Below are 27,544 nucleotides of genomic sequence, written 5' to 3'. Positions count from 1 at the left end.
TTTGTCAATGCGGATGAATTATCGCAAACATATAGTAAACATAGGGACCAATTCATCCTACTCTGCGCACTGATTCACCTTCCCACAAGGTGGCATCCAAGGCTTTCTAGTATGTTGTCTGTTACAGGGTCGATAATGTTGCTGTTGTTCTCTGGTTCATTTCATGTGCTCACTGATATTTTTTGCATTCATGCTTTACTTCTGAAGAATATATCGCCATTCCATGTCCTATCCGCTCATATACATCATTTTTTGCATCAGCCCTGCAGTTATGTAGCCTACATAGGCTACTTTTCACTGGTAGAACATATACTAAATGCTGTGGCTTACACTTTTGAGGTAGCCTAGGCCTGCTTTAACCCTACTTGTATTTCCATTTGATCATGCAAATATAATATAATATAGTCCAAAATTATGTATTACAACAACATAAAAATAACATAATTTAATACAAAGCTGAAGTAGGCTATATTTTGCCGCCGTTAAAGTTAAATGCAGGAGCACTGTTACATAGCACTTGTTCCACCACTTCTTTTTCCACCACGGGAAACAAATAACTTATTAAGTCGTTGTAATGATTTTAATAGCTGCGTGGAGTTCAATAGCTAAAAGGACATTTGCTCTGCACAGTGGGTAGCCTACAGACCAGCACATCTTAGCAGCTGAAATATGAAAAGCTGCCAAGCTGCACACTGTGTGGAGTGACGTAGCTCTATAAGATCTATAATAGTCTTCGCCTTACTGTGTTGGGTAGCAGCAGTGCGTCGCAGCTCGTTATGTGCCTCTGCGCTCTGATTGGCTAAGGCTGCAGCGATGCTCTCTGCATCCGGGCCCCACAGTCAGGACAGGAGGGAGGGGAGCTGGAAGCGCGGCCGGGAAATCATCACAACACCGTGGGGGGCAAAATTATCTTTTTCACCTTTTTCCTCATCTGGAAGGGATGTCTACGCTCACCATGTCTGCGGAATCAGAAGCAGCTGCTGTTACCAACTCGTGACTGCTTCTTTACGATCTAAGAAAGCGCTTAGAGAGGCTGCCCCCCCCCCAGCTGGTGGAACTCACCTGAATACCCCGAAACACCGAGCAGGTTAACCCAAAGTCCATGAGCATGCCCGGCAACGACCCCGAGAGCATGCTGAGCTACCAGGTAAAGTGCCCTTTTTAAATGTCTAATGCACGGCGCGTTGCTTTGACGCTGTGGGATGGCACAGCCCAGGCTGTACAGAAGCTCTAACAGCTGTAGCCCTCAATTTGAAATGATCCAATAGAAATATGAACTTGCATCTGGAATGATGGACTGTGTCATTTCCAGGAACTATTTAGGCTAATAACAGATATGATCGCACCTGTTTTCTTTGACGCTGTTGTATTTCTCCATTGAAATGCCCTATAACTAGCGTTAATGTTTTAAATGTTTCCGTTTTTTTAAACATTTTATGTTAAATCGGACTCAATAAATGCTCTCCCAAGAAGTCAAGTTGTATTGGGTTTCGTACCCTGCAGAATGATGCTGTATGCGGAAGGTGTTGTTGGTATTGTTATTCTGAGGTGCGAACACGTGCAGTAATACTGAGACACCTGAGTTATTTTTTGCTGTTCCTCAAACACACATGTCCTGGCTACATTGATTATGAGATTGCAGCAGATTATTGATTATATACGGATGAATTTTAAACATCCAAATGTCAACTGCTCGTGTGTGAAGAATAACAGCAACGAGACAGTGTGCTGGGTTTTCTGATGACTCTTTGCTCACACGGCTTGTTTTTTTCTCACTTACCCTCAAATGACCTTGACGCCATCCTTACACGCACAGTGCTGAGCGTCTAATTCCATGTGCGTTGTTAGCCAATCCTGGCAGCAGGGGGAGAAAAGTCTGTGGGATGTTTGATGGGAAAATTGCATGATCCATAATTAATGCTTTGTTGATGTGTGATCTATAATCAGATCATGGGTCAGCTAAGAAGTAGGAAAACTGGTCCATTGAACTATTTAAACTATTTAAAATGGCATGCAGTAATGTTTGCATAGCTTAACTACTATGTATGATCACAGTTTAAAGGACTGAATGTAGCCTACCACAACAGTCATGTCATCATAGTTTATAACAACATCCAGTCTGAGGGCTGGAGACAGATGGAGAAAGACCAGAAGTGAGCTGGGAAGTCTCTTATATGATTAACTTATATGATTAAACAGGTGTCAGGAAGACCTCACCCTTCAAGTATTAGGGTTATGCCAGTTTGCAATCACTACAGAAATCTTGTAACTTTGTCTTTTCACCATTTCTGTGACGGTCTGGTCAGTCAGCATGGACCAGGGTCTTTGCCATTCTCCACACCTGAAACCAGTTGACACGTTGGCCAAAGTGCTGTTGAGGTATCCCAAGGATTGTTTCTTTGTTTTGTTCATGGGGAAATTAGGTTGCAGCGGAAATCACATCACATAGCATATTCAAACAACATTAAGACAAACAGGACAAAGAAGACTTGTAACATGTATACATTGCTACTCATAACATAGACCAGAGCACTCAGACAGAGAGATAGGGTGGGGGAGACAGGATTCCATACTTGGGAATGGAATACCTGATAGTTTACTGGAAGTTGTTATTATTTTTCAAACGTACTTTGTCTGTGCTTCAGTGGCGTTGCCAAACCAACAGCTGATGCCAAAGAAGAGAACACTTTCAACAAAAGCACAATAAAACGTTTGAAGTATACTGCTGCTGACATAATCCAGAAATCACAATGCATGATTTGGAGCTATTTATTCGTATGATACAGCTGAAAATAAGTATTTGAACACCTGAGAAAATCAGTTAATATTTGGTACATTAGCCTTTGTTTGCAATTCCAGAGGTGAAACGTTTCCTGTAGTTTTTCACCAGGTTTGCACACACTGCAGAAGGGATTTTGGTCCATTCCTCCACACAGATCTGCTCTAGATCAGTCAGGTTTCTGGGCTGTTGCTGAAAAACATGGAGTTTGAGCTCTCTCCAAAGATTCTCTATTGGGTTTAGGGCTGGAGACTGGCTAGGCCACGCTAGAACCTTGACATGCTTCTTACAGAGCCACTCCTTGGTTATCCTGGCTGTGTGCTTCAGGTCATTGTCATGTTGGAAGACCCAGCCTTGTACCATCTTCAATGCTCTAACTGAGGGAAGGAGGTTTTTTCCCCAAATCTCGCAATACATGGCCCCGGTCATCCTCTCCTTAATACAGTGCAGTCACCCTGTCCCATGTGCAGAACATTGACCAGCTCCTCCCGTGTAGTTCTGGGCTGATTTCTCACCTTTCTTAGAATCATTGAGACCCTACAAGGTGAGATCTTGCATGGAGCCCCAGTCCGAGGGAGATTGACAGTCATGTTTAGCTTCTTCCATTTTCTAATGATTGCTCCAACAGTGGACCTTTTTTCACCAAGCTGCTTGGCAATTTCCCCGTAGCCCTTTCCAGCCTTTTGGAGGTGTACAAGTTTGTCTCTAGTGTCTTTGGACAGCTCTTTGGTCTTGGCCATGTTAGTAGTTGGATTCTTACTTATTGTATGGGGTGGACAGGTGTCTTTATGCAGCTAACGACCTCAAACAGGTCCATCTAATTTAGGATAATAAATGGAGTGATATGGACATTTTAAAGGCAGACTAACAGGTCTTTGACGGTCATTAGTTATCATTAGTTAGACTTGTTGTGCATCCATCATACTAAGTAGTTACTAAGTAATCATTCATTATTTAATGATAACCTGCACATTACATTACCATCCCTTTTGTGCACCCTCAAGTAAAGTGGTACATCATAGGCTACTGAAGAGGTAAAAGAGGAGCAAGTATATGAAGCAAACCCCAAGAAAAGCAATGTTTATGCAAATCTAATGCCATACTTCTGCTGCTTCTTAACTGCCAATGTGACAGTCAATATTTCTCTTTGGATGTAATTGTTCTGTAATTGTTTGATACTGTTCACTTTTTTTTAATATTCATTGTTAAATGGGGTTTGTATTGGGTGATTTTCAGTGCCATTGATGCAAAACTAAAAAAATAATGTATACCTGCACCACAGAGCAATGGATTGATAGAAGGTGACTTCTTCAGTAATACCACTGATTCTCTGTTTTTATACCTATATTGAGATACTTGGAAATCAATAAGTAGAACAAACTACAAAACCAAGCGAGGAGACACAGTGACAGGCAGTGCTACAGTGCAACAACAACTGACTCTAGTTCCAGTTTTTTCGTAATAATTTATAACACTCCACATCACCCAAAGTTTTGGACTCCCTCCAAAACTTTCATTTTAATTAGTTTGGAGTCCATTTTGTGAGAGTGATTCATAGTTGCCTTTCTGATAAATGATTGTGTAGGCCTATTTTAAAAAGCAACGCTAGTTTTGTACTGATCTTTGAAGAAAAAGTCAATCTAATGTAATTAATCTTCCAGTTTCCACAATTTTCCATCTGTCAACTGAACCCTAAAAGTCTAAAACGTTTAAACTCAATACACAACATGATGTTGGAAACTATTACATTAATGCATCCCATTCGCCCAAAGCCACCATTTAATTGCATTAATTTAGAGCACACTTATTAGAGTGAAAGATACACAGGTTTAAACTCTCCACCACTCAGTAGAGCCGATCGGAGTGGATATGTCTTCAAACAGCAGGTCCAGTTGCATTTCACATGACTACTTTTAGTTATTATATGACCAATGAATCATCAATTCAAATACATTTAGGAATTTAGTCACTGTAATCTTTGTTTATGATTGATAATATTTTTCAATTTTTTAATAATAATTTTCTTTATGGTCTCACTTTGATTTAGCAATTGGACAAAAAAAAACTGCTGTTTCATTTATTCTGCATGTTACTGTTGTTCACCCACACAACCAACTAGGGTTGCAGTCATCTTTCTGTAAAGTAAACAATTAGAGAGGAAGGAGAGGCAGATTTGTGGCATTGAAAAAAGGGTTATGTGATTAATGCTATCCGTGGGCGGAAGAAGTCAAAGCATCAGCCCCTTTCATCCTTTCTCTTGCAGATTTCTCCTCTCCTGTCTCACTTTTTTTACAATTAGCTCTTCCTTTCATTCAGTCATTCATGTTAACCCCTTCACTTAACGTGAAACACAACAGACTAGTGATGATACAATGCCCTTTTAGGGGCTGGTGTAGCATTCGGCTTTGGCACTGAGCGCCAACCCTAGCTTTCAGACACAAATCCTAGTCTGGAAGTGACAGGCCCAATTGTTTGAGTCAGGATCTGTGTCCCTGCTGTCAGTTCAGGGTGCTTCTCGGAAGGGAGGAGAGAGGGGTCTGCTTCCAAAGAGAGGGGGCTGGGTGTTGTTGGCATGGACAGAAACACAATCATCCGTAGTAGTGGACGTTGTCTCAAGAGAATTGTTATGTTAGAGGGAAAGAGATCACCGTAACATTCAGTTGAGTCAACAGTGACAGACACCTCAAAGGTCTCTGAAGCCCATATTGTGCTGCTGAATCATGGTTGCACTTTTATGAATCGCCCATTCACTGTCTTGCAACGCTCACTGCTGATGTAGTCATTCCATTCTAACAGAGTGAAAAACTCTCTTGATAAACTTACAAAAATATGTGCTCACATGAGAATATTTATTACTTTTTACTAATGAGAAACTAGCCAGAGTCTGTGATGTATCTTGTCAGATATCACTCTGAATTTCAAGCTTCTTTTGTAGAAACCAGCAGGTCTAATTTCTCGGAAGCTCCTCTCACAGTTACCTCACGGTCCTGATGGAGTGAAAGGCCATTTTGGCACAGCAAATTGATTGCCCCTTTCAGTCCTGGGACTGGGATGCAAATCATTGCTGCTCTATTTGTTCAGAGTGATGACTAGTTTAATGTGTTTTACTGTAATGCACTTTGAAAACACCTTCTAATTTTCTTTTGACTTTCTGAAGTTTTGAATTTTTGAACAATTGCAGAGGAGCTTTTCAAAAGAGCTGTTCACTGGCAACACGGCCTCATTGGCTTTTCTACACTGCAAATTGCTGAACTTTAAGGCAAAATTTATTCTCCTCTTTGACTGGCAGTAGTCATCCCAGTCATAGATTTGGCACTATCATGTTCTTCTTTTCTCATATCCAGCCACAAGGCAGCTCCAATGTGTGTTTCCCATGTGTGGTGGTCCCACTGATATGCTTGTAAAGGATGGAAACTCAAGGACAGGCAGCCATTTTGGGGCTAGTTGTGGACTACCTCAATGGTGCAGTGGCAGTAATCTGTGTGGAAATTGTTTTTGAGTCATAAACCCTCCCAAGTACTGTGACTGATCCAAAGCTAGAGGACAAAAAAGGGTTGCCAGGAGATAGAAACAGGCAGCAAAACCTAAATGTTGTGCCCTGTCAGTGAAAAATCATGCACACATGCATGTTTTCCTCTCATGTCGTTCTCAGAAAAACAATTTCACTCTTTCTTTAGTTATCGTTGTTGAGATGATTTTCCTCCTTTTCGTTTGTGTGTTTGTGCATGCGTCCATGCGTGCACGCACGTGTGTGTGTGTGTTTGTGTGTGTGTGCCAAATGGATCCAAATTGATTATCCGATGGTCTATCGTCCTTTATGGGACAAACCAATATTAGAGTCTCTCTCATTCTCTCATCCATTCTTTCTTGTTGTGTGTCTATATGTTTGGTAAAGCTCCAGTCCTAATGGAGCTGACTGCCTCCAGCCTGAGCCCAAACCCACACAGCCCTAATTCTCCAACCACAGCTGCACTGACTGATAACAGTGTGTGTATGTGTGTGTGTGTGTGTGTGTGTGTTTGTGTGTGTGTATGTGTTTAACAGCCCTTTCCTCTTCCAGTTCCATCCCTTGCATAAAAATAATTAGAAAAACCATGAGTCACATTTGGTGTTTTTCCCAAGCATGACTTCCTTATTACAATAAGTGGCCTTATTTTTTACAAGGACATAATTGTCTTAGGATAAAGAAGTGCTCAGTCATGGGAAGAGAATGAAATCCAACAGCACTGATATGGGGAGAGAGTGTGAAAGGAGGCCAGAAGGTAACAGCAGGCCACCCCCACCTGTGAAGTAAGTGGATGTCTTGGGATCCCAAAGTTGTTGTTTTAAACTTTTTTATGACTTATAAGTGGACGTCTGCACAGATATTAGAGCAGCTGGTTAATAAAAACATCACAGAAAGCTTTTTTGACCTGCTTCTAGTAAGGTAAGACATTTATCAGCATGTTACTATTTTTTCACAATTTTGTGTTAATATTAGCTGTTCAATTTTTAGCACCATCTGAAAGGCTGAAGAAATGAGACTGATGATAAAAAAAAAGCTTTGAAATACACTAGAAATGGAGATAATACAGATACATTTGGGCACACAGCACCCTCCCCGTTTATCACATTTCATAACTGTGGGCGGAAACCAGCAACATTCGAAATGTTTTTTTGTCAATATACTGTGAGTGATGTTTTTGAAAAATCACCGCTTGATCTTGCTCCATACACACACTTACAGCAATACACACAGTTATATATGCACAGGGTAATGGAATGTAGTTTCATGTACTGGGAAGCTTAAATAAAGGGACCAATCACTCTCACAGGATATATGGTTTTATATTTCTCATAAGCTAGGATAAATGAGGATACATAGGGTAGACTAATAGACTGTAGATTTTTGCGGTCAAGACCACAACTGCAGGGTTATCACTAAATTGCCTGCTTTTCGTCTGATTTATGTGTTAAAGCTATAGTATAGGCCTGTACAATATTGAAAAAAACACATTGCGATATTTATTTCCCTGCAATCTATATTGTGATATGAAAAAAAAGTAATTTTTGTAACATTACATAAATATCTCTATTTGGAAATAATAAATCATTCTCGACTACTGTGGTGATTTTGTAGGGGAGTGTGTCTACATAGAAGATGAACTATAATAAACTGTAATGCTTTACAGACATCAAAGCAAGTAAGCTCTGTGACTAGGACCACTCTTCTGATGTGATTTTGAAGAGGGAAATTAGGTAGAAATACAAGTTAGTTGACTAGCATGACACATCTAAACTATCAATCCAGGCTAAAGTGTATGACAATGACTGCATGTTGCTTCCTCTAAATTTCAGGTTGTGGTTGACTAGCTGGGCCTGCTTGTTAGTTTGATAAATTGATCAGACCTGCATGTCACGCTTACTAGCAACAAACTCTCTGTATCCAAGAACAATTAAATCAGTGGAAATGACGTTAGAGCAGACACAGACTTCTGTAGTAGATTAGTGTTGGTGAAGTGGTTTCCAGTGTCGCGGATCCAAACTGCCTTAGTTGAGACAAACGGACGCCTCGTTTATTTGGGCTAACTATATTAGCTTTAGCCTGGCTGGTAGCATACGTAAAATAAGTTCAAGCATTTTAAATTTGTGTTAACTGTATGCATTTTGTGTCAAAGCAACAAGAGATGCGTTAATTGTATAGCCTACACAGACAGATATTGTGTTAACTGTGTTAAGAGTTTAGGAAAGTTGTTAAAAGTATTGAACATTTTTTTCATTGCAATCCTAAAAAACGGTTTAATGCTAAAATAGTCATTAGATAGTTCCATGCCTGTTCTCAGTTCTGAAGGTTTGAGATATGGACGCCACTGTAAAGCTACTCAAGATTGGCTTCTCTCATAGTCAATCCGTGGTTGATTACATAATGAATAAGTGCGGCAATGATCTCATCAGAGATGGTTCTCCTCCTCCTCCTCCCCTGTCTCTCCCTTCTGCCCTTGCACTCAGTCTATTGTTGGCATCCATTGTTCACAACAGGTAACCTGCCTTTGGCCTATATATAGGCCTATACTAAAGCAATGATTGGCTGGTGTTCAGTTAAGCATAATGTGTTTGCACATGTGAGGAGTGTGTGTATGCCCTGGTAAATACGTGTAGCATTTTGATTTGTTGTGTTTGGAAAAGGAAAGAAATACACTTTCTGTTCGATTTGTGCGTCTTGGGTAGAGAATTGTGTATGGTGATTTGCGAAAAAGTGTTTTATGCAATTGAAAACTGAGTGAAAGACTGAAATATAGCTTATGGTTTTGGAGATTTGCTGTGTAGTTTTGCACTTTGAGGGAGAGGTTTCAAAAATTGTGTGGCATGAAAAGATTTTGTGTGTAAGCAGTTGTAAAAAAATCTAATTTACAGTAATCTAATTACTTAGAAGTAGCGTTGCTAAAAGTTAGCAACAGCAGTTTATAACTGGTTGTGTGTAACTGTAACAGAATTAAGTCAAATGGAACGTGTGTGTTTCAAATGGTAACAAATGTTTTTTTATAAATTAGGGAGTAATTTTTGCGAGTGTTTCAATTTGCAAAGTATCTGAGGTGTTCTGTTGATTGTGTGTGAGGTTGTGTTGGTTGTGTGTAGTGTTTTGAAAAACCGGTCCCTGTATTCAAAGTAGGTCTTAATCAATTGAAAAATCCCACAAAAAAGATGTAAAAAGATATAAAACTTGCTTCAAATGCAACCAATAACTTGACTCATACTTGATACACTCTGGTCTTGGCAATGACTTGGTCTCTGCTACAACACTGCAGCACTGTTTCTGAGAACGCCTCTTCAGTGGGATAGTAAAACAGCAACATCGTCATGCTCTGCCCACAGCAGCAACCCTGATAGATGTGAATCTCTGCTAATTTGATTTGATTTGATTTCCCTTCAACAGTACAGCCTAGCATATTCTCCAACTGACACAAACTCTGTTTAACCTTGATGCGTGCGTGTGCGTGTATTTGTGTGTGTTTGTCTTATCGATGTGTGTGTGCATGCCTGCCTGTCCTCTGTGCGTCTGTGCCAGACGTTCTGAAAATAGACTGTCTGGAAATTGATGCAAAAAAGGAATAAACTGCTGTTAGTTTGACCAATTAGTAGTTTTTTCATGAAAACAATATGGCCATTGAAAATAGGGACAAAGGGCATTGCATAATAACTTGTCATCTGCACTGAATATCACTAAAAAGAACAGCAACATGTCTAACTTACATGAGTTCTGTGTCCATGTGTGTGTCCATCAGAGGCCAGATGAGGAGGTGGTGCTAGACCAAGGAGGGACCAGCTCAGTCCTGAATATCCACTATGAAAAGGAAGAACTAGAAGGTGAGTAATATGTGCAGGTGGAAAACTACTAAGTAATAAACTGGTTTATAATAATAATTATTGGTATTGAAGAACGATTTCTTTCAACTAAATCAGGTCTGAACACGGTTCCAAAATAAACAGTTTTTACATTTTTCTTCTTTCAAAGCAGTGTTAGATTGAAACTATGCAGACCTTATTTGTGCCCTGCAGTGAAGTATTTGTGTACTTGTACCTAAGTATTTTTGCCATTGAGTCTCTTGTTATCATAACAGGTTGCATCAAACACTGAATGCACTTATGATAATTGGCGGAGATTGAGACCAATGTGGGACAGAAGGCAGAGTGTTGTTCTCCCTGTGGAGCTTTGGGCCAACACCTAGCCCTCTTTTACTTTCAGTCACTTTAACCTAGCGAGCTGAGAGACCACAGTGCACCTTAATCAACTCTGCTTTCCCCTTTAGCAGTTGTTCCATCTGGAATACAGAAAAATGCCAGTTTTATCCTCATCTCATTACAATTTTATATTATCTCATCCGAAAGCCTGAAATGAAATGTAGGCCTACTTATGTATGTATTTATGGAAAGTGGACAAGATTACAAAAACACCACAACCCAACGACAGGAGAGGCATGTAGGCTGGGGGTAAACAAATTCCCAATGAGTTCTACAGTATGTATCAGCTTTGAGAAGAGGTCTGATAATCACGTCTTTGAAAGTAAATTGGACAAGCTGCAGTCATATGTTGCCAAATTAACAGGAGGTTAACATAGGTACACGACAGGCATGATGCCTAATTCACACTCTTCATCAGATAACTTGCCAAGAGGTTCATTGTGATACTACTTTAGTTATATGTACATATACTCAGTTTAGGAAGGCCTGAAGCTTATCTAAAAAATAACAGATCACTTTATTCATTCATTTTGTCCTCCCCTGAATTTCTCGAAGTTGCAATTACTGAACTCGCTAGAATCTTCATGGCCATTAATATCTCCACGATGGTGTTTTGTGTTTCTTTTTAAATATTTATTTTAAAGTAAATCCTGACACTAAGTACGTGTTTCGTCTCTACGTCAGGCCACAGGACTCTGTTTGTGGGGGTTCGAATGCCCAGGCAGAGCCATCGTCACCACAAGGCCCACGGCTCTCGGCACCGCAAGAGAGACAGAAGGGCAGGAAGCATCGCAACTCAACAGAGCGAGGATAGTGAGACGGCCACCTCCAGTCACGGTAACACACACCAAACCTTTTCTTAGGCTATGCTGATTCAGTATTTCTTTTGGCTCATCCAGTCATTTATCAGTCAGAGAGAGATGACCAAATAGATGATTCAATGTAGACCATGCATGCATGGCCTACTTGCACATCCACCTCCCAGAGAGGAAGTAGTTGTTAAACAAAGCCTATCAATAGTGTGGGCTCACACATACAGCACCCCAGGCTAAAATTGACAGGTCCACTAATTTGCTACCATAGAGCAGGAACTAGTCTGCATGTGTGTGTGTGTGTGTGTGTGTGTGCGTGTGTGTGTGTGTCAGGCAGACACTTTTAAATACATGTAATGACAAAGTAAACAGAGTGTGTTTGTGAAACTTTTTTGAGACCCACATTTCACCTCTTGTTGCTCCCTCGCATCCTCTTGCTTCATCAGACACGCCGTCCCAGCGGGTCCAGTTCATTCTGGGCACAGAGGAGGATGCTGAACATGTGGCCCACGAGCTGTTCACTGAGCTGGATGAGATCTGTGTGAGGGATGGCAAGGATGCTGAGTGGAAGGAAACAGCCAGGTCAGGATCTCCTCTGGGAGCTGTTGGCAACAATGCTTGGCAATAACACTTCTGACAGCCCAGCAGCTCTACAAATGTATTTTTACGAAGAGAGACGTGTAGTTACATTCAAAGCTCAGTGGATGATTTTTTGGTCAATTTGCTTGAATCTCTAAAGAGAGGAGTGACAAAAAAACACTGCTGGGATCTAATTTATTCTGGTAAAATGCTCAGTTTCACATGCTAATGTCAAAACCTTTCTCTCATATTGTGTGGTTAATGTTTATGTCAATAGCATTTTTCCTGGAAGGAAAGAAAAAGCTCTAATGCTCCTTTCTTGCTGTCTGCACTGAGTTGATCTGGGCCTGTATTGATCAAAGCTCTAAGTATTAAACTTAAGAATGCTCTAAAGACCCATCATGGGAGTGTCAAGCTAAACTCACACATCATTCAAGCAACTCACTCGTACTTACAGTAAAGTGTAGGATTAGTAACATTTTAGGAACAACACAAATTAACCATGTAGGAGTAGCCAGTCAGAGGCCAGGATTTAATGCTACATCTGCCATTTTGTGGATTCTTTTCTTATGAATTTATTTAAAAAATTGCTGAAATGGAAACAAAAAGAAAAACAAACAAAATTAATGTCAGTGTTCTTCTTGTTGCTGGCAGAAAATGGTGTTTGAAATGAATTGCAAATAATATGATAAATCTACCTGCTGAATGATTTATATTGCTTTAGATAGCGTTCATCATAACCAATGATAGTTTATACAATCACTCCAGATATCTCAAAAATGTGTGTTGTGTCTTTGTACTGCAATCATCTGGGATCTACTCTCAACTTAAAACCTCACAAACTCTCCTGAATTTAAGAGCGTTTTTAAGTTGTAACGAAATGTAATGAATAGACCTTAAAAGATAATCGTAACAACACTTGACATTTACTTCTACTTGCAAACCTCTCGTCTGTTTTACCTCACAGGTGGCTAAAGTTTGAGGAAGACGTGGAGGATGGCGGGGAGAGGTGGAGCAAGCCATATGTTGCCACTCTCTCCCTCCACAGCCTGTTTGAGCTCCGCAGTTGCATCATCAATGGCAGTGTGTTGCTTGACATGCACGCTGACAGCATCGAAGAGATTGCAGGTGAGACATATATTAATATCTCAGTACCAGAGTGCTATTGATTCTGAGAGAAAAATAAGCACTCTGTCTGAACAATATTTTATAAGGACATTGTAAGAAATCAGTTTTTGTCATTGGTGTTCGTGACAGGTGTCGCTTCTTCAAATGGATATATGATTCCACAATTTGTTTTTCTGTATTTCTCTTTCCTGCCCTCTAAAGTCACTTCTTGCTCCTGTCGAGTACTTATTACATTTATTGATATAAAGCAGGCTCCATAGCTCAGCTGAGATGCTCGCTGGATGTCTGCGACAAATTGATTTATCGTCATAAGAGAGGTGACACACCTGCAGTACAGACCTGCGAGGGGCATTACCATCGTGCTGGATGCAGAAACACATACACAGACACACAAGTTCTCAGTCCTAGAGATGTAAACATACACAAGCACTGTCTAGTGTCATTACATGATGCAACACAGTACTAGTGGCTGTGAAGCCTCAGTTTGTGCAATAAAGCTGAAAAAACTCTACGGTTGCTCTGAGGTTGTTTTCATGGAATATTGCAACTGAACTTCTGTTGAACCCTATTTGAATTTCATCTATGATAACCTAAAGCTGCGGCCACAGTTCAAGCTTATTTGCATACAAGAACGCAACTTGTATGTCGCACCTGTAATTTGCATGCAAGTACATGATTGGATAAACACTGCCCATGTACGTCCAATGAGTAAGAAAATTAAGACAGATACCGCCTAAGGCAGTTTCACTTGTCACTGTCATTATTGTAACATGGCTGATTATACTTAGCTGAGCTAAGCACATTAGAGCTGGCCTTAAAGTGTGCTCAGAATGAATGCAGGCACTGCAGTGTTCACGTGTTCACGTGTGTGTGTGTGTGTGGGTCAGGCAGACACTTTGATTGACTGTGGAGGAGGGAAGGAAAGGAAGGAAAGATCCAGTACTGACTCAGCAAGTCAGTATGAAAAAGAAAAGACTGGGAGAGGGAGGAGAGCAGAAGGGGTGAGAGAGATAAAGAGATGGTGATTATTCTCTGCAGTCCCACATGACCTGATACGTTGGACAATATATTGACCGACCGCTTCCAACACGCACACGTTCTGCTTAGCACTGTGGCTTTGCATGTTGACAGATTATTACATTGTAACTATAGAAATAAAAGAAAAAGCTAATGTTTCATAGTTCAAGGAAAGCTCTATAGTTGGAACATAAACTGCGCTCTGAAATCCATTGTGTCCAATAGGTTGCGTTTTGTGCTTTGCTTGACCCAGCGGCAACCTGGTTAAACTTTGGGCGCAACACGCTGAACCCAGCGGCAAGCGCAGTGCTAATCGCATTTGGACGGAAAGGCCTATTAGTATTATTTGTGTAGAGAATATTAATTATAAATGGATTCCAGTTCTGGTCAAAATAGCACGTACAAATAATAGCTGTCTGATGCCATTATTTAGAAAAAGTCCGAAGTACGATTTCTTTGTCCGTGTTTTGCAGACATGGTGCTGGACCACCAGGAGGCGTCCAATGAGCTGGATGACACTGTGAGAGTGAAGGTGCGTGAGGCTCTGCTGAAGAGACACCACCACCAGAACGAGAAGAAGAAGAACCTGATGCCCATTGTGCGCTCCATTGCTGAGGGAACCCGCAAACAGTCAGAGGTCTATCTGACAGGTGGGTTTCACACTGTACATCATATGCACACACATATTACATTAAGTAATACTTAATGTTCACCTAACTGATCAGTTAAATTTTTTTGGCATAAATCAAATGTAGAAATGTACTTATGGATTTAAATTATAATTGCTTTTGCATATCTCGCTACAGAATTATTGTTGTCTTAGAAATATGAGTTGACTTCTAATTACTTTAGTCAGAGGCAGCTGTTTGCTATAATAAGATCACATAAGACTTTTTTAATATCAAAATGATGGATGGAGAAAAACAAGGGAGTACGAGTAAACCTTAGAAGATTAAAAGCAACGAGACTAAGAAACAGACAGATTGGAAAGTATGATCTCTCATAGTTTCTTGCACTTGGCAGGCCAACAGATATATGTACTAATTCTGATCCTCTTTCTCTCTCTCTCTCTCAAACACATATACACACTTATGTGCACATACACACCCATACCTTACCGTCTAGCTGGGTCAGCCACATCTCCCCAGCCTCCGCCAATTATAGAACCCGCTAAGAATGGTGGCGGACAGGACACTGCCCCAGTGGACCTTAGCAAGGTAAACAAGCAAGTTTTCATTCTCATAAATATCTGCAGTATGTCCTTGCATACTGCTCATGTCTTTGCATGGATGCTGTAAAGACCACACTAGAATATAGAAAGTGGTAGTTTTAATTAACCCATCTGACCACAGCAATGTAAGATCATCAGCTGTATGCAGGTGCTGGAGCTTGCAACTGCTAAGATCTGTAATCAATGCTTGGTGGGTCACATAGTGCCCTCTATGAAACAACAGGAGAACCACATTTGTTCGAAGTGTATCCCAAAGCAGCAGTAGCTCATAACTGCAAGACTGTTGAGTACAGCCACATAGGACAAATAACAAGAAGCCTCCATTTAGCCAGTAATTTCCACCTGGAATTTTGTAGTGCATGTCTGTACAGTTTAACACCCCTAGCACTGAAATTCTATCTAGCTCCACTGACATTATTCTGCACCTGTGATGGGAGAGCTTCATGTACAACTCTTAGGTATTAAGTCATTTCTGCCTTGTCTCACCAGGTTGACATGCACTTCATGAAGAAGATTCCAGAGGGTGCAGAGGCCTCCAATGTACTGGTGGGAGAACTGGACTTCCTAGAGAGGCCCATTGTGGCCTTTGTCCGTCTCTCCCCTGCTGTGCTGCTCACTGGACTCACTGAGGTCCCCATACCTACCAGGTAGACAACCACATAAACCATTGTTTAGTCATAAATTTAAGCGATGTGTCAAGTCAATAATCCAGGAATGCTTTACATAGTCTAAATAATCTGCTGACGAATATCAGGTTCCTCTTCATTCTGCTGGGCCCCGATGGAAAGGCTCAGCAATACCATGAAATCGGACGCTCCATGGCGACCATCATGACAGATGAAGTAAGAAAACTTTGTCAATTAATATCTAACTTCAGAAACCTTAAAAAAAACTAATTAAATATCAACATTTACCTTGCGAAGGCAGTCAGTTTATTTCCCTCTGTCCTTCACTTTTGTCTGGAACCAGATCTTCCATGATGTAGCCTACAAGGCAAAGGACAGAAGTGACCTGCTAGCTGGGATAGATGAATTTCTGGATCAGGTGACGGTCCTGCCACCAGGAGAGTGGGACCCCTCCATCCGCATTGAGCCACCAAAGAGTGTCCCGTCTCAGGTACACAGCTATGCCATAGACAAAGATTAATTTTACAACTTTGCTAAGGGTGCAATAAAACCAAGGGTGTAATAAAACCCAGACTTATAATCTTGGTTCCCAGGATCTTTTGCTTCTGTCTGTTCCAAAGGTTAGAATTGAATTGGAAAAAGGCATTTAAGTTTGCTTTCTCCCTCTACCTGGAACAAGCTACAGAAGTCCATGAAACTTAATGAGCTGGTCTCATTGGCAACTCATTGGTTGCTTTTATGAGGATGTTAATTGACTTGGACTTTGAAACATTTGCTGATTCAGTTATTTTATGTTTTTAATGTTTTTGTGTACTTTGTTTTTGTGTGTATTGGTGCTTGGACTGCTGGCTGTCTTAGCCAGGACACTATTGAAAAAGAGATTTTTAATCTCAACGTGTCTTTTCCTGGTTAAATAAAGGTAAAATAATAAAAAAATAAATAGCTGTTTTTTAAATTGTCTATTCCTGGACTGTCACTTGGTGCCTGCAGGAGAAGAGAAAAACGCCAGGAGTTCCTAATGGCGGAGCCTTCCAGGTAGAGGAAGAACTACATGCTGAGCACCACGGACCAGAGCTACAGAGAACAGGAAGGTAAGCTGTCATTTGCAGGTTGACTACACAGGCTTATTGCTTTAGTAAAGGCTGCTATAACATCTATTATGGTAAATTTAAAAGCCAAATTCAGGTGTCAAAAAAAGAAAGACACAATTGGTGAATATTGGGAGATGCTTTCTTAAAGATAGCCCGTGGAAAACATGGCACCTCTTGGGTTTTCTGTATGGAAGCCTGGGGCTTGGGGTGGGGCTTATGTTTGTCAGTGGCTGGATTCACCCAATCTAAATTTGAAGTTGTGACGAGCTGAGGTTGGACAAGTAAGTGACAACCCAAGTGTGATAGTCTGAAAGACAAACATGCACGACAACATTCTTCCTGTTAACGCCCCCTGAAATCTTGTTTTTGCTGACCTTCAGTGGTTTAACTTCTCACCTTGATGCAGTAAGTGTAATCTAGGACGCTGTGACATCACTCATATGTGTGGTTACAGATGCAATACCACCAACGAGACCCATCAGAGGTTTGGGTGCTTCAGCTTGACATTACCTCTCTTACATCTCTTGAGCACCTCTCTTCTTTTGTTGAATGCCATGATTAGGTTGTTTGGTGGTCTGATACTGGACATCAAGAGGAAAGCTCCGTTCTATCTGAGTGACTTTAAGGACGGTATGAGCCTGCAGTGTGTGGCCTCTTTCCTCTTCCTCTACTGTGCTTGCATGTCTCCTGTCATCACCTTTGGAGGACTGCTGGGGGAGGCGACAGAGGGACGCATCGTAAGAGCACAAACACACTAAGACACAGTCACATAGTGTGATAAGAAGACTATAGACAGTGTACATGTTACTGAGTAAAAGACAAAACACTTTCTATTTCCACATTCGTGACAGAGTGCCATAGAGTCTCTACTCGGTGCGTCTATGACTGGAGTAGCCTACTCTTTGTTTGCTGGTCAGCCTCTCACCATTCTAGGCAGCACAGGTCCTGTGCTGGTTTTTGAGAAAATCCTCTTCAAGTTCTGCAAGTATGTATTACAACAACCCTTTTTTGACATTTTTATTATCACTGGTGCAGTCCTTTGCCGCCCAATTATGTATTACCTGACATTCCCTACAAACTCCTTTTCGCCTTTCACATCAGGGACTACAACCTGTCCTATCTGTCGCTGAGGACTTGCATCGGCCTGTGGACGGCCCTGCTGTGTTTGGTGTTGGTTGCCACTGATGCTAGCTCTCTGGTGTGCTACATCACTCGGTTCACAGAGGAGGCCTTTGCCGCCCTCATCTGCCTCATCTTCATCTATGAGGCATTGGAGAAGCTCTTCCACTTGGGAGAAGTCTACCCCTTCAATGCACACAGCGATCTGGATAAACTTACACTGGCGTAGTGAGTAACAAAGTGTTCAATCTGCATGTTCACCTGCTAGACTTGTTTTTTTCATGTGCATTGTTCTTCTCAAAGAACACAAAGCTGTCATTCTCTCTCTTTGCTTTGGTTGTCATAGCTGCTCTCCTCTACAAGCCTTCAGATCACATTTTTTCATGCAGTTCCCATTTTGTCTGGCCTAATTTAAGAAAAGCAAGCATGCAAGGCCATTTTCTATCAGAAAAGAATCTCTAATTTTCCTTGTGTGTGTTGTGATGTCTCTCTCTCTCTCTCTTTCTCTTTCTTTCTCTGTAGCTGTAGGTGTACAGAGCCTGATAACCCCAGTAATGAAACCTTAGAACTGTGGAGTGAGAGAAACATCACAGCCTCGGTTGTACCATGGACTAACCTTACTGTCAAGGTAACGTAACTATGTGGAAACACACACAAAGGCACACGCACACACACACACACTTTGACGCCTAATCTCAATGTGACTTCCAGGTGATAGCACACATTACTTTTGCTTTAGGTTTATGTTTGTTAACATTCATGTAATCCGCTCACCTTCCCTGGAGCAACTAACATCTCTTACTGTAAGGACCTTTGCAAACACTGACAAGGACATTTAATGGATTAACCTTTCACTGCTGTGTGTGTATAACTGAGCAAAGGCTTGTCTTGGTTTTCTGTATTTCTGTGGTTTCCTTTAAGCTTTGTAGACCTTCCTGACAATCAGATAATTTAGATAACAACATTTTGATCTATTTTCTCTTGAGTCCTCCAGAGTCCATTTTGTTCTTATTTAACCTACAGGAGTGCGTCAGTCTGCAGGGCCACTTTGTTGGGACAGCGTGTGGCCACCATGGCCCCTACACCCCAGATGTTCTCTTCTGGTCCACCATATTGTTCTTCTCGACCTTCTTAATGTCTGCCTTCCTCAAACAATTCAAGACAAGTCGTTATTTCCCCACCAAGGTATCAACCAATAAACCTGCTCACTTATCAAAGGGTTTGCCTTTTGGCGCCACAGTTAATAACCACTGATCTCTGAGTGTTGTTATCTCCCATGCACAGGTGCGGTCCGTGATCAGTGACTTTGCAGTGTTCCTTACTATTGCTGTCATGGTTCTGCTTGATTATGCCATGGGAGTGCCCTCCCAGAAGTTACAGGTGCCCAGCAAATTCCAGGTATAGAAAAATGACTAATTATGTAAACCTTAATATAAAATGCCACATGATCATGGTTTAATCATGGCCTCACTTCTCTTTAATGTGATCCTCCAGCCTACCAGAGACGACAGAGGTTGGCTGATCAATCCAATAGGACGCAACCCATGGTGGACAATCCTGGCTGCAACTATTCCTGCTCTTCTCTGCACCATCCTCATCTTTATGGACCAACAGATAACTGCCGTCATCATCAACCGCAAAGAGCACAAACTACTGGTGAGAAAAAATACAGCTGCCCTTTATGCACTGTTGCTTGTGGCTGCAGACAGTAGCCCAGTTATACATGTATCTATCTGTCCTCTTTTTCCATTCTGTAGAAGGGCTGTGGGTACCACTTGGACCTGCTCATGGTTGGGGTGATGCTGGCTGTGTGCTCCATCATGGGCTTGCCCTGGTTTGTAGCAGCCACAGTGCTGTCCATCTCTCATGTCAACAGCCTGAAGCTGGAGTCAGAGAGCTCGGCTCCAGGAGAACAGCCTCGCTTCCTGGGCATCAGAGAACAGAGGTTAACAGGCCTGCTCATCTTCCTGCTCATGGGCTGCTCTGTATTCATGACTGGAGCCCTGCAGGTCAGTTAGATTAGCTGCACATACCTGCACCCCTCTGGATGGGATATTTTTAATTATTTATTTATTAATTTTAGGTTTATTTAGTAGTGACAAAGTACACTCATAATACATAAATGCATGTTAAATGTGCCAGAATTGGCCTATTGGCTTTTTTACATGTGCTGTCTCTGTACTGGTGGTAAGAGGTCACCCTAAAAAAATAGACAAGGATTAAGCTATAAATAATACATACAGATGTGGGCCTATACAATAAATACAAGTTTGTTTATGTAATATGATAACCATCAACTCTCATTGATGTATGTTTTTTTTCTCCAGTTCATTCCTATGCCAGTGCTGTATGGTGTTTTCCTTTACATGGGAGTCTCCTCATTAAAAGGCATCCAGGTAATGTGAAATGTGACACAGGAATATCATCCTATATGATAAAGATGATTTACAGTAAGGCCATTATGAGTGCAATCTGAAAGTTTCTGACTGTGGCACCCTAGTGGTAGTGTCAATGGGAGTGTCCGTTTTTTACAATCCGGAATTTATAAATAATGTGCAAGATGCTATAAACAGATTTTTTTTTTTCATACTTATTATTTAACTATTACTTGAAAAGTTGATCTTTTTCCCTCTCTGTCACAAACTCTGATTAATGAAGCTGTTTTGTGGCGCTCTGTCCTGATCAAATTAATTCCATCCCAATTCAATGAGGCCTGACAGTTAATTGTCAGACTAATCCAACTAAATCCGTTATTCATAATTACTTTCCTCTTTTTGCCATATTCAACATCTGTCTCCTGGCTCTGTTCTCATTAATTCAAATCTCTTCCTTCCTCTATCTGTCTCTAACTCCCCCACCACCAGTTCTTTGACCGTGTGAAGTTGTTCTGTATGCCCGCGAAGCACCAGCCAGACTTCATCTACCTGCGCCACGTCCCCTTGAGGAAGGTGCACTTGTTCACTCTCACGCAGCTCACCTGTCTGGTGCTGCTTTGGATCATCAAACACTCACCTGCCGCCATCGTCTTTCCCATGATGGTGAGTTGGCCTCCGCCAACATCCCCACTCTCTCTTCACTGGCCTCACCATGTCTCCTATTGTCTTGAAAAAAAGAAAACGTGTTTTTTTTCCTGAAGGTTCTGGCTCTGGTTTTCATTCGAAAACTGCTGGACTGGTGTTTCTCCACGCGAGAGTTAAGTTACCTGGATGACTTGATGCCTGAGTGGAAGAAAAAAAACCTTGATGATGCATCTAAAACGATAGAAGAGGTAGTCTACATTGAAACACACAGATGGAAATAAATAATGAAAATAAATTAAGATGCACATATTGACTGGACATGTTTGTGGCATGGATGTGTCTCGTAGGAATCACAGGTTATGCTCAGCTCAAAGAAGAAAGATGCAGCTGCTGTTCAGATTCCCATGGAGGCCAGCGAGCCTGTTCAGACCTCCAAAGCACACGACCCCAGGTGAGAACACACATACACTCCTACACACACATTCTCAAATGGACCTGAGGGACATCAGATGATCGGAGTGGTAAGAATATGAGAGAATTGCTTTACCTTCCTGTCTATCTATGTGCATGCTTGTCTTGTTTGGTGTTCTGCTCTCAAGTGCACCCTGTGAATACTACTGTAACACACTGAGACCTCTCCCTAAACCCCCAACTCACTGCCAACCCTATCCTCTTTCTGGTCTTACCCTCCTCTTCCTCTCCTCAGGAGTGACCCCTCTGACATTAATATATCTGATGAAATGTCTAAAACCACCGTGTGGAATTCCATTAACTCCAGTCAAAGGGACACTTGTCCTGTGGCTTCTAAGAAGGCAAGCCCATTCCCTCTTTTTCCTCACCCCTGTCATCTAGAAACATTCCTGCTGCACATTGTGGTCACTCGTTTCATTTGTGTTTTGAAATTGTTACTCCAACTGCTAATTGCAAATTTAGGGTAGCGAAACTGTGCTCTGTGTTTTGTTAATTAAAGCTTGTTTGTTTTACTCTGCAGGATTGAAGGGATCACGTTCATAGACGAGTGAAAGGATGTCTGCAGTTCTGACAGGCTGTAGTTCTGGAACACAGGATACTGCGATTTGGATTTCAACCACTTCAATGCTCACAAAAACAAGTTTTGATCATTTTTACCAGCTACCTGAAACACATAATACTGTACACAAACATACAGACAAAGAGAAGGTAGTACAATATGCACAGATAGACAAACACATGCACTTCAATCTTTGTGAGAACTAGAAATATCTTTAAATCTTATTTACCTACATTCAAAGCCAGTGCTTACCTAACCTTAACTCTATCTCCTTGACTCAAAAGTAGAACGAACCTCAGCAAAGTTAACCATCTTAACCAGTTAACCAGTAGAAACCCCTGATCTCAACCATCACCATCTTCTACTTCTAGCTTTCTATTAATCCAGACAGGGAAGAAAGCCCTTAGTGATCAGTTCTGGTCTGTACACTGCGCTTGGCTTCCCGGCTTAGTTGTAAGGTTAAAGGATGAAACTTTAAGACTTTCACAACAGCATTCATCTGTGAAAATTCAACAGCATCCAATATCTCAGTTTTAATTAATTTGTGTCTGATAATGTGATCTAGAGACACACAGTGGAGCATCCACAGTGACAGTAAATAATGGAGGACATTGTGACTGCTGCTGGCAGCCATAGTGAGTTATGGGGACATTTGCTAATTCACACCTAAAACCCATGCGTATACTTAAAACTCTATTGGATGTTACGCCTCAAATAGCCTCACAGCACACAGTGTGTTGTGAGGCTGTAATTCAGTGTCGGTGGTCTGTCTCCAAAAAATGTCAGCTGAAAGGTCCGGACAGTTTGTCTTTAGCTCATGGGGAAACAGCTGCTGTTTGTCTATAAATATCGACTTTACTGCCCAACGACATTGAAATAGCCCATTGTAAATTCTGTTGTAGGTTGGATTTTTTATTTAACTAGTGCAGTGCCCGTTCAGAATTTGCCTGTGCAAAACAGGCAGATTGCTTGTCCTCCAGTTTTGCTGCTTACAACTTCCCCATCTTATTAACTTCACACTCGACACTGCATTTCCTTGGGTCCTGAGCAATAAACCTGCCATGACATAGACATAGACTAAAGTATATACATCATTAGCAAATATGTTTTTGCTAACTGCTGGCTAATTGTGATCAGGCCAGATCATTTCCGGCAACAAAATCTTAATTTCAAAAGATACATAATTTATTCTTGAAATGTTTTAGTTTGCTAAAACGTAACATCTCCAGCATCTCATGGAGGTACTGTAGTAAGTGACGGAGAGAGAGATGTATCTAGCATGCCGTTCGGCGGTGTAACACTTTATAGGGGACCACTCTCAATACCCTACTTGTTGGTACATGACACACTGCTAATACAATTGTCCCATAGATCTCAAGAGCTCGCACTTGACACTGCACTTCCTTGGGTCCTCAGAAGAAATTCAAAGAGCAGACAGGCTGACTGAGGCTCCTTTGATTTTAGTTACTAGATACTTAAACTAGCCGTAGCTATACCACACACACAGTTATAAACCAAAAATAAGCCTTGTTGCCATTCTATTAGGTACAGCTATCTAAAAGTCTAATACAACAGTCCTGCAATAAAATCCCACCTTCATAAAGGTTATAATTGTTGTTGAAACTGTTAAAGAAAAGTGTTGATCAATCCATATTGAACATACTGATAAGAAAATGATTTGGTTCTTTATCAGTTAAAAGCTGCACCATATTCCCTTAGCTAATTACTAACTTTGTGAAGGTTTGGTGCTGAGCAGGTAGTGAACAGTAGGTGTTAAAGAGCCGTTTTGCTGAAAACAGCTGTTGCAGCTGAAAATTATGATATTAAGAATGATGAAATAAAACAGTAAAAACTGCAGGCCAGAAAATACAAATAATGAGCTAAAATAACCTGTAAAGCCCATATAGCAGAGTTGGACGATCATTCATTGTTCATCCCTACAAGCCACTGGTTTCAATTACCACTCATGTGATCCACTGGTAATATAAAAATATTAGCTGCTTTAAAGACATTTGGTCCTCGCAAAGATAGAACACAAACAACCAACTACTCCCCCTTTTCACCCTTTGATCTGAAACCCGGGTTCTGCCCCTCCACTGTACACTTAGCTGGGCTATATAGTGGGAGTGTAAACACTCCTTTAGACACAAACCAGGTCATTTTTCTTAATCTCAATAGATCCGTCAGTTCTCATTCCTTAAATCTACTAAAGCATCTTTTTATTTAAAGTGGTCCATGAGTCTGTTCTCTTTCAAATAGTGATGATATGGTCAATTATTTAGTAGATTTATTGCAGGTTCAGTAATACATAAATCCTTTTTTGGTGCATAAAACCTTTTGTCAGTTTTGTGTAATGATGTAAACTGAAAACTGTAAATGTTAGAAGACCTACTTCAGTTCAAGCAGCGGCATCAATAACGTGTCTTTTGAGGTGTAATCCTTTTCCCTTTCCTATGGACGTTGGGTTTTAAACTATTGATTGTGTACAATGGAGGTTGTTCTACAGAATATTTGTCACGTGTTAGTAGTACAGTGTATTATGTCTTTACCTCAGACAAGTTCATAAATGCTCCTGAAAGGCACTTTGGATGATGTCAGGTAAGGGGATACCAGAGCAAAGGGTGTGTATGTGTCCATCCCTTTGAGTTTCAGGAAAATAATAATCTTTTGATTATTTTATGGGGGGCAGCAGGCCTTTTCTTTTAAGCAATAACTTAACCTGTGATTCAACCCAAATTTACTTTGCTACAACTCTTTATTTATCAGGGTCCCGTTGAACCAGTGCAACCTATTTCTGTCCATCAATGCGAAATAGAGGTTGTTCTGGAAAACGTAACATTTGAAGCCGTGAACACTTTACATGTGCCAAAAAGAAACACATTTTGACATTGTCACACTTTCCTTCATTATGTGGATTCCCGAGACATGTCACTTTGGATAAATAAGATTCAAGTGTAATATGCTCCCCCTCATTTTAAATTATGAGCCAAATCTGGTGGTTGTCTTAAATTAATTTCGAATAGGACTTGCACATCAGTGTCACCTCAGAGCTGGAAGAGCCAAAGGAAGCAGAGGGAATAACCTTCAGTAATACTTTATTTGTAGTTGCACTTTCTATAGATAACGAATTTGTGATATATTTTATTTTGAAGAAGTATATTAAGCAATTAAATGATTTTACAATAATTTATTACAGTTATTTATTTTTAGACTTACTTTCTGTACATACTGCAATAAGTGTGGTGAGCTAAGAGAAAGGCTGATGAATAATATAATTGTATGAATGAATTCAATAAAACACATTCAAAGGTTACTACAAAGAGAGCAAAGTGCTCTGATGGGAGACATCAGGAGTTTGTCAGATAAACGCTGATTGTCACACCCTTTTGGTCTAGATGGAGGACCTGGAGAGACTTGAAACTGCTTATAAATCTTTTATTGGTTAATACTTGATTGGGTAATAAAAGCAAGGACTAATATAAGATTCATAATTTTTATTTATTATTTATTATTCAGTAATTTTGGGCTTTATCGTTGACAGCATGCAACAAAGAAACACATTTTGAAGATGGATCTTTACTTTGAATATCAGAAAATGAAAAATAGTTTAATAGTATGTTTAAAAGTCCTTGTTTTACTATCCAGTCAAATATAAATGCTTGAGTTCTTTTATTACCACTTTCAAGGCTGCTTCCTCCATAGTACCCATAATTCCTATTCAAGTGACTTTAAAGCAAAGTGCACAAATACAGTAATCTATCACTGTAACATCACATGCGGTAATACTTCCTCCAAGACACGTATGAAAGGAAAACCATTGTCTTTTCTTGTTCTGTACTTCTGCTTTGACTTTTGAATGTGAAGTCTTTGTGTGTACAAGGACCCATAACGAATGGCATGACTATATATTATTAATTTTTGTAAATATAGGCTATATATTCTAAACCACATGAGTGCAAACAAATGTGTAAATTGAAAAAAGATAAGACCAAATTGTAAAAACACACATCCAGAGTGCAATGACTGTAGAAGTGCTTTTACAAGAAAATGTAATTATTTAGCGATTGTTAAAAGTAATTCTATGGAGCATCATGTGTCTTAAATGTTTTCAAATTTTAACCATGAATGTATATGTGAATGTATGGTAAGCATACAGTTAAATGCCTTGGGTAGACTGTAGGTTTACTGCATATTAATGTTACTGAGAGGGGTCATACATTTTTGATGGATGTGAGTTTAAACATATGTGTAGTATGTGTGTGCCCGACATAGAATACATAACCAGTTATTGTGCTGTCATTTCTGACTTTTGACCACTTTACATCTGACCAAAAACTGACCTTTTAAAAGTGATTAATGAGGCACAGGCTGCTCAGAAAACTTCATCATCACTGTGTCCTATTTTGTACAATTTCTTTGTCACACAACAAGAGGCTCAAGTTTCAAATTCTCTCCTGTCATAATCCCAATGTCCTTTTTTTTACGTGTAGATAAAAGGAAAAACTGCACTGTGGCTTTGTCCTTCTAAAGAAAACAAGTCAAAAGTGGTGTATGTTTCGAGGACAAAGTCAGGGTGACAGAAAAACAAAAGGATGAAAGAGAGAGAGAGGTTAGAAAGTAGGAGGCCATTAGAGAGACGAGCACCTGTATTGCAGTAACCTTAATCTTTTTGTCTTGGAGCCATAGAAACAGTGTTGCCTTGTCTCTTCAACCACTGAATGATTAGTCTTAGGCAAGATAATTCTACATGTTTTATATGTGTAATTTAATTTTTGATTATGGAAAATTGAAAAATAAATCATTACAGTTGAAATGAACTCTTGTGTTCCTGTTGCTTGATGAATTTATTGACTTGTCTCCCTAGGTGGCAGCAGAGTCACAATCCTTTCAAGTAGATTCTCCCTGTGAGGACTTTGCTCCCTCTAATTATTTATGTAAATTCAAGATTGTTGCATCATTTTAAGATAGACTAACACTGGTCCCAACCCTGGATCCATCCTGAACATGAGGTGTGTAAACCTCCCCTTTTTTTATACCTTCTTCCTAACCTTAATTTTCACTGGACTCTCTCCTCTCTTCTTGTGCCCCACCCTTTCCTTGTTTAGTTTTTAGTCCTGATGTGAGTACACAGTGTGCACATCTGGAGATGATCCTGAATGCAAATGAGTAGCCTGTGAGAAGGGGTATGAAGTCAAAGATGCACTGCACCCTGTATGTATTTGCCCATGTGTGCCTTCAGGGTGTCATGTGATCCAGACTCCCAAATGCTCCTGATTACAAACATCTGGTGGGCTGTTGCCTGACCAATGAGAGCGGCTGTTGGCTGTGATATCAAGTGGAAAGAGGGAGGTGCACAGGATATTTTAGATTTTTTTTTCCAATCAGCACCATCA

General features: G+C 40.5%; 1 protein-coding gene and 1 long non-coding RNA gene across 4 annotated transcripts; one reads left to right on the top strand and one right to left on the bottom strand.

Moving 5' to 3' along the window:
• Positions 1-841: 841 nt before the first annotated feature.
• slc4a8 (solute carrier family 4 member 8) lies at positions 842-22,938 on the top strand. Of its 3 annotated transcripts, none has more exons than XM_034869554.1 (25): positions 842-1,147; positions 10,042-10,123; positions 11,183-11,335; positions 11,757-11,892; positions 12,857-13,017; positions 14,508-14,684; positions 15,163-15,251; positions 15,755-15,912; positions 16,020-16,107; positions 16,235-16,381; positions 16,882-16,982; positions 17,545-17,719; positions 17,834-17,967; positions 18,084-18,329; positions 18,624-18,729; positions 19,125-19,286; positions 19,386-19,499; positions 19,596-19,757; positions 19,859-20,110; positions 20,429-20,497; positions 20,966-21,139; positions 21,238-21,369; positions 21,469-21,572; positions 21,828-21,933; positions 22,113-22,938. In XM_034869554.1, exons 1-25 carry the CDS (start codon positions 1,103-1,105, stop codon positions 22,116-22,118), a joined length of 3,279 nt encoding a protein of 1,092 aa, XP_034725445.1. In that variant the 5' UTR covers positions 842-1,102; the 3' UTR covers positions 22,119-22,938. The 3 variants fall into 3 exon arrangements, with proteins under 3 accessions (XP_034725445.1, XP_034725444.1, XP_034725446.1); XM_034869553.1 differs by having other exon boundaries at positions 15,160-15,251; XM_034869555.1 differs by lacking the exon at positions 21,828-21,933 and having other exon boundaries at positions 15,160-15,251.
• On the bottom strand, positions 19,109-26,767 carry LOC117943437. Its single transcript, XR_004656353.1, has 3 exons — positions 26,661-26,767; positions 22,066-22,069; positions 19,109-19,118 (listed from the first exon to the last, which is right to left on the bottom strand). It is a non-coding gene; the product is annotated as an uncharacterized LOC117943437 (long non-coding RNA).
• Between the last annotated feature and the right edge of the window lie 777 nt (positions 26,768-27,544).

The sequence above is a fragment of the Etheostoma cragini genome, chromosome 4, assembly GCF_013103735.1.
Source record: "Etheostoma cragini isolate CJK2018 chromosome 4, CSU_Ecrag_1.0, whole genome shotgun sequence".
Lineage (NCBI taxonomy): Eukaryota > Metazoa > Chordata > Actinopteri > Perciformes > Percidae > Etheostoma > Etheostoma cragini.
This window is presented reverse-complemented; position numbering and strand designations above follow the sequence as displayed.

Bases quoted from the DNA above. Each gene is read 5' to 3' on its own strand.
- slc4a8 (XM_034869553.1), top strand. From the start codon at position 1,103: ATGAGCATGCCCGGCAACGACCCCGAGAGCATGCTGAGCTACCAG. The intron at 15,252-15,754 runs GTAAACAAGCAA...TTGTCTCACCAG, and splicing joins CCCCAGTGGACCTTAGCAAG to GTTGACATGCACTTCATGAA. The intron at 19,500-19,595 runs GTATAGAAAAAT...GTGATCCTCCAG, and splicing joins AGGTGCCCAGCAAATTCCAG to CCTACCAGAGACGACAGAGG.